Source organism: Oncorhynchus gorbuscha, linkage group LG17, assembly GCF_021184085.1.
Source record: "Oncorhynchus gorbuscha isolate QuinsamMale2020 ecotype Even-year linkage group LG17, OgorEven_v1.0, whole genome shotgun sequence".
NCBI classification, from domain to species: domain Eukaryota; kingdom Metazoa; phylum Chordata; class Actinopteri; order Salmoniformes; family Salmonidae; genus Oncorhynchus; species Oncorhynchus gorbuscha.
In genome coordinates, this window is record NC_060189.1 from 41,240,414 (window position 1) to 41,252,917 (window position 12,504).

The window sequence follows — 12,504 nt, forward strand, 5'->3', positions numbered from 1 at the left end:
CATTACCTTCTGTCTCCATGCAGTCACATTCCTCAACGTGATTCACACCATACACACCCACACACACAGGCACGTACAGACACACATGCACAGACACAGAGATGCACAGATGCAAGCACCACACTCGCACACACACAAGCGCGCACACACAAAAGAAAAGCTTTCAGGGCCAGGCGATGGCAGTGAAAACAAACTGTAAACAAACATAGATATTGTATTGTGATGTTTTTAGGGCACAATGTGAAGACACCAACTGTCTTTTTACAACCTTAGGGGTACACTGGAGTCACAGCTCAATGTATTCAGGCTTTTGTATGCAGGCCTTGCTCTAACACACCCGAAGTGAAGACCATGACACTTTGATTTATTGAAACAAAAGCCAGTACCTTCTTTAGCCCCCCAGGACCAGAGTTGCCCACCCCTGTTTTGCACTACAAGCCTCTTGTCTAGTTACAGTGACACAGTGCCAGTACTGAAGCATCCATTACACAGCCTCCCTTCCCTCCCAGACTCCAGTCGGTGTCCTTACATGAAGTCATGGCACGTTCCTCAAGGCTGCCACCAAAGCCTTCAATCTTTTCTCAAATCCCCCTCGCCTGCAGCCCCATGCAAATCAAGCCCTCATCCCACAGATAGGGAGACTTGCAAATGTATTCAAACACAGGCAGCCTAATACTGGGGCTTTCATGTAATGCTGCTGTATTTGTGTCTGAGTTACAGGGACCCTGGGACGCATTAGGGGGACGGGCACGGATTTGTCAGGTTATTATCTGGTGTCTGCGGATTGGGGTGTGTATGTGTTTCTATCTGAGGGGGGTTATTGATTCGTTGATGTAATGAACACCTCCATTTCTATGCTACCTTGGCAACAACGGGAGAAAGCAGTGGGGTGATTCCCGTGTGGGTTCTCAGTAGTGAAGGATTGTGGGGTGTTGGCGTGAACAATGAGACATCTGGCATCACACACACACACACACACACACACACACACACACACACACACACACACACACACACACACACACACACACACACACACACACACACACACACACACGCGCACACACACACACACACACACACACACACACACACACACACACACACACACACACACACACACACACACACACACACACACACACACACACACACACACACACACGCGCACACATAGACACACGTATCCACTTAAAACCTCATCCTCATCTGTGTAGGGAGCATCAATAAAGACGACATCTGAGATGATACTAACTCAAAACACAACATACCCCTTTAATGTCAACATTGCATTTCAGGTAGGAGTTAACAGTGATAGCTGAGCGTTTGAGTAATGTTCACCAGTTGTCACCTTTCCCCACCCTTCTCAGAAATGAGTGTTTTGTATCCATGACAACTGAGCAGAGCCAGGCCAAGCAGAGCACCAGGAAGAAAGTAAGACATAAGCCCAAATGATCGCCACCTCTTGTTTCTTTCCACGTCATCAAAGTCAAGCAACACGTCATTAGCGATTGGACTGGTGTCAGGTAGCATGTCGGTGGCGGTGACCTGTGTCCAATCAAGCGTTCTCGGGAAGGACAGGGCCTATGGGATGACATCACCATGCAGGAAGTATTACACTGGTCGGCGGCTCGTCTGGAATACTGAAATCGCACCCTATTCAGTGTATAGTGCACTGCTTTTCACCAGAGCCTCATTTGGTTAGCCACATAGGGGTCTGGTCAAAAGTAGTGCAGTACAAAGGGAATAGGGTGCGATTATGGACACAGAGATTGACTGTCAGAAAGTGGACAAATGATCACTTAACAAAAAAACATGAATGGCATATTCCAAATATTCTGTTTGCAGATCTATTGTACTGCTAGGTTGCTATTGTAAAATAAAAATGAATTCTCAATGAGAAGTTTACTTGTTTAACATGAGCATTTATATCGATTTTTCCCACACAACACGTAAAAAGAGCACAACAGACAGAACAAACAGTCAAAACCAGGTTGGATGATAGGTCGGGCTACCATGGTGGGGAACCATGGTTGCATAAAAATGGAGGTTGGTAGAGGGTGTGGCGCATGGGTAAGAGAGGAAGAGAAAGTGAGAGAAAAGGAGAGAAAGTGTGCGAGAGGAAGAGAGTGAGAGAGAGAGATGATTAGGATTGTTGGTCTGTAATTAGTGTGTCCACAGTGTGCAGTGCAACACAAACAGGCTGTGACTTATGGGGCTGGAGAAAACATGTCACACAGTGTGAGAGACCCACTGTGTCTCGAAACATGTGTGCACAGAGAAGCATACTCTTGTTCTCCTCTTCCCTCCTTGTCCTTTCCCTCTCTTCCTCTACAGGAACGGGTCCATAGCACACTGTGTGATACCCATTATTATTATTATATTATTATATATATCAGACAATGAGTACATACCACCCCCTTCACCTCTTATCTCTCCCTTCCTCTTCTCCGCTCTTCCTCCTGTCCTTGTTCTTCTTTCCTCTTTCCATCTTCTCTTTCCACAGTCTGGGGAACTGACACTAAAATGTAGGACTGAAGGGTGGAAAACGCATAAAGGCACAGCCAATTGGCCAGTGTTACCTAGTGTTGATTGATGATGCAAGAGTTTTTCCGAGGAAGTGTTTTCATGACGCTGTTGTTTTTGGTTTATTTTATGTCTCTCGCTGTGTTTTTGCCATTATTACTGTAGAGTTTATCCAGGAGTTAAGTGAACTCTATAAGTGTTAAATTAACAATCATTGGTGTAAAAGAACAGCAGTGTCAAAAACCAGACTTGAACCAAAAGGACAACTATCATATTTCCCATCATTCTCTATTGCAGGTAGATTTTTTAAAATTGTTTGTTTCAAAATCTGTTTTGCATGTACATTGATTGATTAATTAATCTTATGCTACTCAAATATAATTAACATAAATTATTCTGTTACTTGGACTTATTGCACCCTTGTTACATCCAGTTTAGATGCTTTAGGTAGTCTAAAATCTTAGCCTTCCCAACCCTGGTAGACAAGCATGAATGTAGGTGAATAAAAATGCCAAATGTTGGATATCCCAACTCTGGTTGGATTTCAATAGGAATTACACATCACTTTGCAAGTCAGCATGTGACTTGCAGGCCTCATGTGGCCTGTAAAATCATTAATTTCAGGCCACTTTATAGGGGTAAACTAGGCCCTCAAAATAAGGCCTAAACAGTGATTTAGAAAGTATTCAGACAATACCTCAGAATGACAAAGTGAAAACAATTTTAGCAAATGTATTACAAACAAGTAAACATAAATACCTTATTTACATAAGTATTCAGACCCTTTGCTATGGGACTCGAAATTGAGCTCAGGTGCATCCTGTTTAAATGTATCATCCTTGAGCTGTTTCAACAACTTGATTGTAGTCCACCTGTGGTAAATTCAATTGATTGGACATGAATTGGAAAAGTGCACACCTGTCTACATAAGGTCCCACAGTTGATAGTGCGTGTCAGAGCAAAAACCAAGCCATAAGGTCAAAGGAATTGTCCGTAGTGCTCTGAGACAGGATTGTGTCGAGGCACAGATCTGGGGAAGGATACCAAAACATTCCTGCAGCATTGAAGGTCCCCAAGAACACAGTGGCATCAATCATTCTTAAATGGAAGAAGTTTGGAACCACCAAGACTCTTCTCTAGAGCTGCCTGCTTAGCCAAACTGAGCAGAGGAGAAGGGATCAGAGGAGGGATCAGAGGAGAAGGGCCTTGGTCTAGGAGGTGACCAAGAACCCGATGGTCACTCTGACAGAGCTCCAGAGTTCCTCTGTGGAGATGGGAGAACCTTCCAGAAGGACAACCATCTCTGCAGCACTCCACCTATCAAGCCTTTATGGTAGAGTGGCCAGATGGAAGCCACTCCTCAGCAAAAGGCACATCAGAGCCCGATTGGAGTTTGCCAAAAGGCACCTAAAGAACTCTCAGACCTGATGAAACCAAGATTGAATTATTTGGCCTGAATACCAAGCTTCACGTCTGAAGGAAACCTGGCACCTTCCCTAAAGTGAAGCATGATTGTCATGTTTTGTCTTATATTGTCTTGTCATTATGCTTTCCCTTCTGTTCGTTTCCCCCTGCTGGTCTTATTAGGTTCGTTCCCTTTTTCTATCCCTCTCTCTCCCCCTCCCTCTCTCTCCTCTCTCTATCGTTCCGTTCCTGCTCCCAGCTGTTCCTATTCCCCTACTCAATCATCTAATCTTTTCACACCTGTTCCGTATCTTGCCCTCTGATTAGAGTCCCTATTTCTCCCCTTGTCTTCCGTTTCTGTCCTGTCGGATCCTTGTATATTGTTCACCGTGCTGTGTCTTTGTATCGCCCTGTCGTGTCGTGTTTCCCTCAGATGCTGCGTGGTGAGCAGGTGTCTGAGTCTGCTACGGTCAAGTGCCTTCCCGAGGCAACCTACAGTTTATGATCGAGTCTCCAGTCTGTTCTCGTCATTACGAGTGGAATTGTTTTTTATGCTTTATTTACCGCTCCGATTTGTCTAGGAGTATTGCATATTTCCTTTACTGGATTAAAGACTCTGTTTTCGCCAAGTCGCTTTTGGGTCCTCATTCACCTGCATAACAATGATGGTGGCAGCGTCATGCTGTGGGGATGTTTTTCAGCGGCAGAGACTGGGGGACTAGTCAGGATCGAGGGAAAGAGTAACAGAGCAAAGTACAGAGAGATCCTTGATAAAAACCTGCTCTAGAGTGCTCAGAACCTCAGATTGGGCCGAAGGTTCACCTTCCAACAGCACAATGACCATAAGCACACAGCCAAACAATTATATAAACTCAGCAAAAAAAGAAACATCACATTTTCCGGACCCTGTCTTTCAAAGATGATTTGTAAAAATCTAAATAACTTCACAGATCTTCATTGTAAAGGGTTTAAACACTATTTCCCATGCTTGTTCAATGAACCATAAACAATTCATGAACATGCACCAGTGGAACGGTCGTTAAGGCACTAACAGCTTACAGACGGTAGGCAATTAAGGTCACAGTTATGAAAACTTAGGACACTAAAAGAGGCCTTTCTACTGACTCTGAAAAAAAAAACGAAAGAAAGATGCCCAGGGTCCCTGCTCATCTGCGTGAACATGCCTTAGGCGTGCTGCAAGGAGGCATGAGGACTGTAGATATGTCCAGGGCAATAATTTGCAATGTCTGTACTGTGAGATGCCTAAGACAGTGCTACAGGGAGACGGGACAGACAGCTGATCGTCCTCGCAGTGGCAGACCACATGTAACAACACCTGCACAGGATCGGTACAGCCGAACATCACAACTACGGGACAGGTAAAGGATGGCAACAACAACTGCCCGAGTTACACCAGGAACGCACAATACCTCCATCAGTGCTCAGACTGTCCGCAATAAGCTGAGAGAGGCTGAACTGAGGGCTTGTTGGCCTGTTGTAAGGCAGGTACTCACCAGACATCACTGTCGCTGGACCAGCCAGGACTGGCAAAAAGTGCTCTTCACTGATGAGTCATCTCACAGCAAGAACTGGCAAATCTGGTGCAGTCCATAAGGTGGGGATGCACTGCAGTAATTAGTGCAGCTGGTGGCCACACCAGGTACTGACTTTTAGTTTTGATTTTGACCCCCCCCCCCCTTTGTTCAGGGACACATTATTCCATTTCTGTTAGTCACATGTCTGTAGAACTTCTTCAGTTTATGTCTCAGTTGTTGAATTTTGTCATGTTCATACAAATATTTACACATGTTAATTTTGCTGGAAATAAACACAGTTGAGAGTGACAGGATTTTTTTTTTGCTGAGTTTATATAAAAATTGCTCTGCCCCACCTGTCCTGACCGCCACTGACTGTATTTATTGTATCGTCTTAAATAATGTATCTTAATGATATCATATTTGCATAGGCTCACACTTGGTGAACGCCATAGGACTGGAAATGAATAAATGCAACATCCATGTAAACTTAGCAAAAAAAGAAATGTCCTCTCATTGTCAACTGCGTTTATTTTCAGCAAACTTAACATGTGTAAAGATTTGTATGAACATATGTCACTAACAAATACAGTCATGGGTGGCATCTACAATTCAATCAAAAGGCAAAGCACACTGGGAATTATGCAAATAATCATGCTTTACAATGTCAATTTAACACTGAAAAGTGTGAAGCTGCATAGACACTGGAACAGTGAAGAAACATGATCACAGGAGTAACTTTTTGCAATGCGGTTTTCTTTTATTGCAACTGGAAGACAATACAACACAGAAACTTTATGTTAGCTTTTTGTTTTCTTCGGAAAAACAAAAACATTTTTTTTTTAAACAAACATACTTTCGTCATAGTAATGGACAAGGTGATATTTACATGAATTGATGAAGTAGTTGGTCTTTGGCAATGTGAATACACGTCAAGGAAATACAGAGCGCACCTACGGAGGTCGGTCTCCATATTAACAGATCAGCTGTAAGGTCATGCCATCAAGACTACATGGTTCAAAAACAGGACACAGAAATGATCGGTAGCATGTTTTTACAGAACACCACCTGCCTGTTATTTACATAGAAACTACATGGTGACTTTTTGGTATTTTGTTTGTTTGTTACCAATAATAGTGGTATAACGAAATTGCTGGCAGTCGTTTCAGCGATTCGCACAACTACGGATCCTTCGAGACCAAATAGTAGCCGATTCTATTGGAATTTGTGCCATAAGTGCCATAAGGTACCATGCAGTTTCCATGATTACAAGGTGAAGTGTACTACAAATAACTTGAAACTGACGATCCACTGCTCTTTCTTCTCCTCCTCCTCCTCCTCCTCCTCCTCCTCCTCCTCCTCCTCCTCCTCCTCCTCAGAAAACCCCTCCAAAACAATAAACTGAAAAATGGCAGTTGAACAGACAGAAACCAAACAAAATATCAACAAAAAACACGATGAAACAAAGAAACACTTTTTTTGACTCATCAATATATCATTATTTGCCAGGCTAATTTCGACAGTTCATTAATAATAATTCATATTCAATATTTTGAGAACACGCCGTCCTCCTCCGACATTGTGGCACCTGAAGGATTGTGATTGGAGGACGAGTTATCGAGTGACTGTTTACCATCCAAGGAAGGCAGTATTCCTCAAAGGATAACGTAACAAACAATGGGAATAAATCATATCATATATTTATCAGTTGAAGATACATTGATTGACACACGAAAGCAGTCTAGTCGACAGAAGCTCATCACCTCATCTTAATCCAGGGCAAATAAGGGCTCCTTCAAACGATACCTTATTTCCCATATAGCGCTCTACTTTTGACCAGAGCCTCATTGGGTTAGTTAGCTCTGGGTTAGCTCTGGTCAAGAGTCGTGCACTATGAGATATTGGGTGTTATATTCAACTAATAAATGAAAATCATCCCAATGAGCAATGATCGGTAGCACAAAAAAAAATCCAAGTAATGTGGTAAGTTTCAACAAAAATCAGTAGCACATAACGCAGAAAGGGTATCTGATAGAAATGCTACAGCTCACTGGTCATTTTTTTTGTCTTGACATACAGATCAAATATGTGTGTCCTCTATTTCAGGTAGATAAGGAATTATTACAGGCTTTGGCACTGGACTTAGACAATATCTTTATTTGAATATCTTAGTGCAATCTGGCGAGATAATGTGACAATATGCACTATAGAGTTTGTATTTATCTTGCCGCCGTACTGTGTCATTTACTTTGCGTTACTTTCATGTGCAACGAGTCTATGGTAGCCTGCCTAATAATACTGACAACGAGACCTGAAGAGTTGCTAGAGTAGAAATGGCAAAAACACAGCGAGGGACACAAAATAAACCCAAAACAACAACAACATAAAAACACTTACTCGGTTAAACTCGTGTGTCATTGAAAAATGGAAGACCCTGAAATATCAAAGACGGCTAAAACCTTAGAAAAGAAAGAGGTGATGGAAGAACAGGCACAGAGAAGGGGGGGGGACAGAAGACTGACACTCACTACCTAACCTCTCTTTTATCACATGGGCTCCAACATTCAGCCATCAGGGAGAACCCATCAGACACAGTGGTCACTATACGGCCATGCTGGAGAGGACAGAGGTACGCTGAAAGTTTGGTGCTTTCAGTCCACAAATAACTGATCTTCATGCCAAGAAGTTTTTAAAATGTTGTCTTTTCTAGCATGGCCATCTAGCGACTACATACAAACACTGGGACATTCTGGTTTTGTCAACTATGGATGAAGGGAGTTGCTATCTAGCCCTGTATCCACGGATGGAGCGAGTTATCCTCATATTGCAGAAAGAGATTTGCCCCACAGACCGTCTTTTTGTCCCTGAACAAGATGTTATTACTGTATTTTTTCAAAGCCCACTGTTAAAACAAAGATGAGTAAGGACGACAGGAAACAAATCATCAAGTCAAAAAGAAAAAGACAAAACAACAGAGAAGGATTCCACACCTATGGGCGCAGAACCTCGAGGCAGAACCTTTTTGTTCGCTAGGATACTTATATGAAAATAATTCATGCTTCATGCTAAATACATTATTTACCTAACATGAACTTTGTCTGAATAGAAAACAGTTTTTTCTCTTTTTCTTTACAGAACCCATGCAACACGATTTGGAAAAATCCTGCTGGCTACATTGCTTCAAAAGAAAATCAAAATCTAGTTTAACTTTTTATACAGTGTTATCCTGACTGGATGAAATTGCTTTATTACGTCATGAGAGTGGGTAAGTAAACACACACAAAAAACCCCCCACAAAAATTAACAACTCCACAGTCATATCATTATTCTTCTCACACAAAATATAATTGGCAGGTTCCATAGCATCATTTCCTTTCCAACCAATGAAGGTATTCAGGTGTTTGTGCCACAGGAAAAATATCACTACATCATGTCACTGGATTATAACTCAATGATTCACGTTGATTGCTTTCATAAAAGGACACAGGCAGTTTTGAGGTTATCTTGACATATTGTCAGTTATTTCCCTCTCCGATAAGTGCTTGCTAGACTATTAGCTTATGGCTTTTAGCGAACTAAATTAGTTTACATTTAGAGAACACCCTGTCAAAAAACGAAGCCTTTCCTACATCTAAATTGTACCAGTGTCCTTCATCCCACTACAGTCCTACAGTCAACCATTAAGGTGAAAACATAACTGTCCCCTCCGCATTGGCACGCTAGCTAGCGCTGGTGGCTAAATGTGATTAGCGGTCAGAAAGACAGTTAGCTAAGGAAGTGCTACCATCATCACTGGGCTGACCAAGAGTTTCTCTTTGGCACTGTCCCAACACTGACACACATAAACTGACTACCTAGTGTTACTTCTATGAGCTTGGCTACGCTACTGATGAGTGTCTCTTCTATGGGGTTGGCTAGGCTAATAGTCACTAAAGCTAACAATTTCCCAGAATTTCATGGAACATTTTTTCTGTGGCAGCTTCCTTGCACACAGACAAGACAGAGCTGGCAAACTTGGTTTTATATATATATTTTTTTATAGCCGCCTTTTTAGCACCGGATGTTCCAAGGCAAATTAGAATGCCATTGTTTTTGATAGTTTTGTACCCAACACAGGGGATAGTTTGCCAAACAATGTGTATCTGTGGCACTCCTATCCATGTCAGCATATACCTGTGTTACTTCAGTGGAATAGTTAACTAATATAAACATTGCTTTAGCCAGTATAGCATGTGGATTTGTGCTTGGTTATTGTGACGTTTATGTATATGGTCACATCCTAACTGAAATATGCAGCCCATAGACACCAATGGTTAAGATCTGACCCTGAATACTAACTTTATTTCATTTGAATGATGTATATCACTGTAAAAACAAAATAGTCCGTGATAAGCACCTCATAATAACGTTTTACCTGTAAATTCTACTGAAGTAACAAGTTATGAGCTTGTAGAAATGTACTTAGTGTTAGCTGCATCTGATGAGACTGTAAAGGGCAATAGCTGCAGATTGGGCACATTTTGACATTAACAAGGTGATCTCCTATTCACACATCCAAGCCAATCCATGATGGGGCAGTTTTTCAAAAAGCTATTTTTTTTCTCTCGCTCACTTTTACTTTCAGCCAACGGAAACCTGCGAACTTAGCTGAATATCAGAAAAAGGTTCATCTATGGCTTTAATCTCCTTTAAACAAATAAAAAATAATTTTAAAAAATGTAAAGAAAAGAAAATCAACCCTATAAACAGTAACTTTAAATACAGGAAAACAAAGTGATTGTTTTTTTTATATTGCCACAAATCATTCAGAATTCACCTGATATCCTGAAAAAAAGAAAGCATACATTTCTATATTAAAAGTGATGTTTTGTATTTCCGTTCTCTCTCGCTCTCCTTTTTTTTCTTTGAAAACCTTCACTCTCTCAGCTAAGTCTCTCTTTCAAGTCTCATGGGTCAGTTTTTCGTGGGTTCTTTCTGCTCTTTCTGGCCCTTGGCGGTTCTGTTAGTGATATTGTTCAAGCAGGCGCGGACACCCGCCAGGTGGAGCAGCGAACCCGCTGCCTCCTTCATCTCCTCGTCATCGCTCTCCGGCGGCTTTTCCGTGCGCCGTTTTTTCAGCGGGAGCGTATCACTAGCCACACCCATCCGCTGCTTGGCTTTCAGGAAGTGATGCCGCTTCTTGTTGTGCTGCTGGCTGGAAAGGGCAGAGTCTATCGTGTCTATGGGCCAATCGCGTGGCTCTTCCTTCTTGATCTCCAGCTGAATCTTGCTCTTGTCATCTTCATCATCCTCGTCGTCGAAGTCTGAATCGTTGGCGACATCCCGGGCGATGGGGCCATTGCTGCGGAGACTGGAGTCGCTAGTGTAGTCGCTGCCGTCATCCGATTGGTTGGTGCTGTAAGTGTGGTCCTCCTTGGGGTCGCTGCTGACCAACGGGGAGTCGCAGGCGGGATGGCTGATGCTATGCTTCCGACAGCCTCCGGACAGCACAGATCTGGAGAGAGACAGAGACAGAGATGAAATGCACATAAATACATGCACACAGTATGTACACACACATACACTGAAGCTGACCGTAGACATGACAGATACACTGATGTCAACATTAGACACACTTCACAGCTCCCTGCTTTGACTTACGTTGGTAGCATGTTTACACACACACACACACACACACACACACACACACACACACACACACACACACACACACACACACACACACACACACACACACACACACACACACACACACACACACACACACACACACACACACACACACACACACACACACACACACACACACACACGCTTCAGTGAGTACATCAGACACACAGAGCAATGCTAGCTGTGACCGCTAATCAGCGAGTCATCAGCTAATTCAATTAGACTGGGCTCATCTCCGAGTGGCCACTTCAGAGACCGGAGTACAGAGCTAAAGAGCTAACGCTACGTGGATGATTATTCTAATGGATTTAACCCTACACTCTGCCATCAGGTAGATGTGGGAATCGTGTAATGCAAAGTCACTCTATTTGCTATGCATTTTTGGAACAGCTGTGAATTCAAAATAAAAACCTGTGACAAATCAATCACCGTCTGGGGATTTAATGAAGTAACATTCGATTTAAGTCGATTCACTTTAATTCAATTCAATTCAATGGTGTAACTGGCTGATAGCACTACATATCCTACATTGGTGATCATCATAATGTCATGTCACCTTGTTGATGTCATCCAATTTGTAAGTCGCTCTGGATAAGAGCGTCTGCTAAATGACTTAAATGTAAATGTAAATATAACAACTTTATGAAGTGTTATAACTATTGTATGAGTACTGTGTGCTAGTGCGCCAAGGGGGGTTAACAGGGAAGGGGTGTCATTAGTTATTCTAAAACTTATCATACTATTTTTTATTGAGGCTATTCCGTCCTTTCCTATAAAATGAATAGGTATGTTGTAAATGAACTAAAACTTCGACAAAAGTGAACGATCCCTTGAAGCTTTTCCATCCTCCTATAGCTATTACAGCCCAACCAGCTAAGTTAAGTCAAAGATGTTCCCTCCGTCACTCTGCATCATGTCATGCAGCTTCCCAACTAACTCTGGCAAGTGTGCATGTCGTTAAAAGCCCAGCTCGGAGTGTCTCCGTCCATCCTGGCTGCACTGTGCATTTAAACCTCATGAATTATAGGAGGAGCACAGCAGTCTAAGACAAATCCTACCTATTATTCATGTTAGTCAGTCACTCACTCACCCTCTCTCTCTCTGCTCTGACTGAGTGTGTTCGTCTGTGTGCCCGTGTGAGAGACACAAAGAACGGATGGGTGAAAGGCACCTGTTTTTTTGTGGATTCTGCCTCTCTGTGTGTTTATACGACGTCAGACTACAGTTTTTCAAATCAAATTGTATCGGTCACATACACATATTTAACAGATGCTATTGCGGGTGTAGCAAAATGCTGAGCTATAATGTTATCGTTTGTGTGCAGCTGTCAGTTGTGTCCCTACCTACCACTTATCCCAGAATACAGTTT

General features: G+C 42.5%; 1 protein-coding gene across 4 annotated transcripts in view; it reads right to left on the bottom strand.

Annotated features, from left to right (window-relative positions):
- Nucleotides 1-6,840: 6,840 nt before the first annotated feature.
- foxn3 (forkhead box N3) overlaps nt 6,841-12,504 on the bottom strand; it is a 115,666-nt gene continuing 110,002 nt past the window's right edge. For all 4 annotated transcript variants that reach the window (XM_046308100.1, XM_046308103.1, XM_046308102.1 and 1 more), the window contains exon 6: nt 6,841-10,959. In XM_046308100.1, coding sequence (XP_046164056.1) covers nt 10,419-10,959 — 541 coding nt within the window. In that variant the 3' untranslated portion in view covers nt 6,841-10,418. The remainder of the gene's footprint in view (nt 10,960-12,504) is intronic.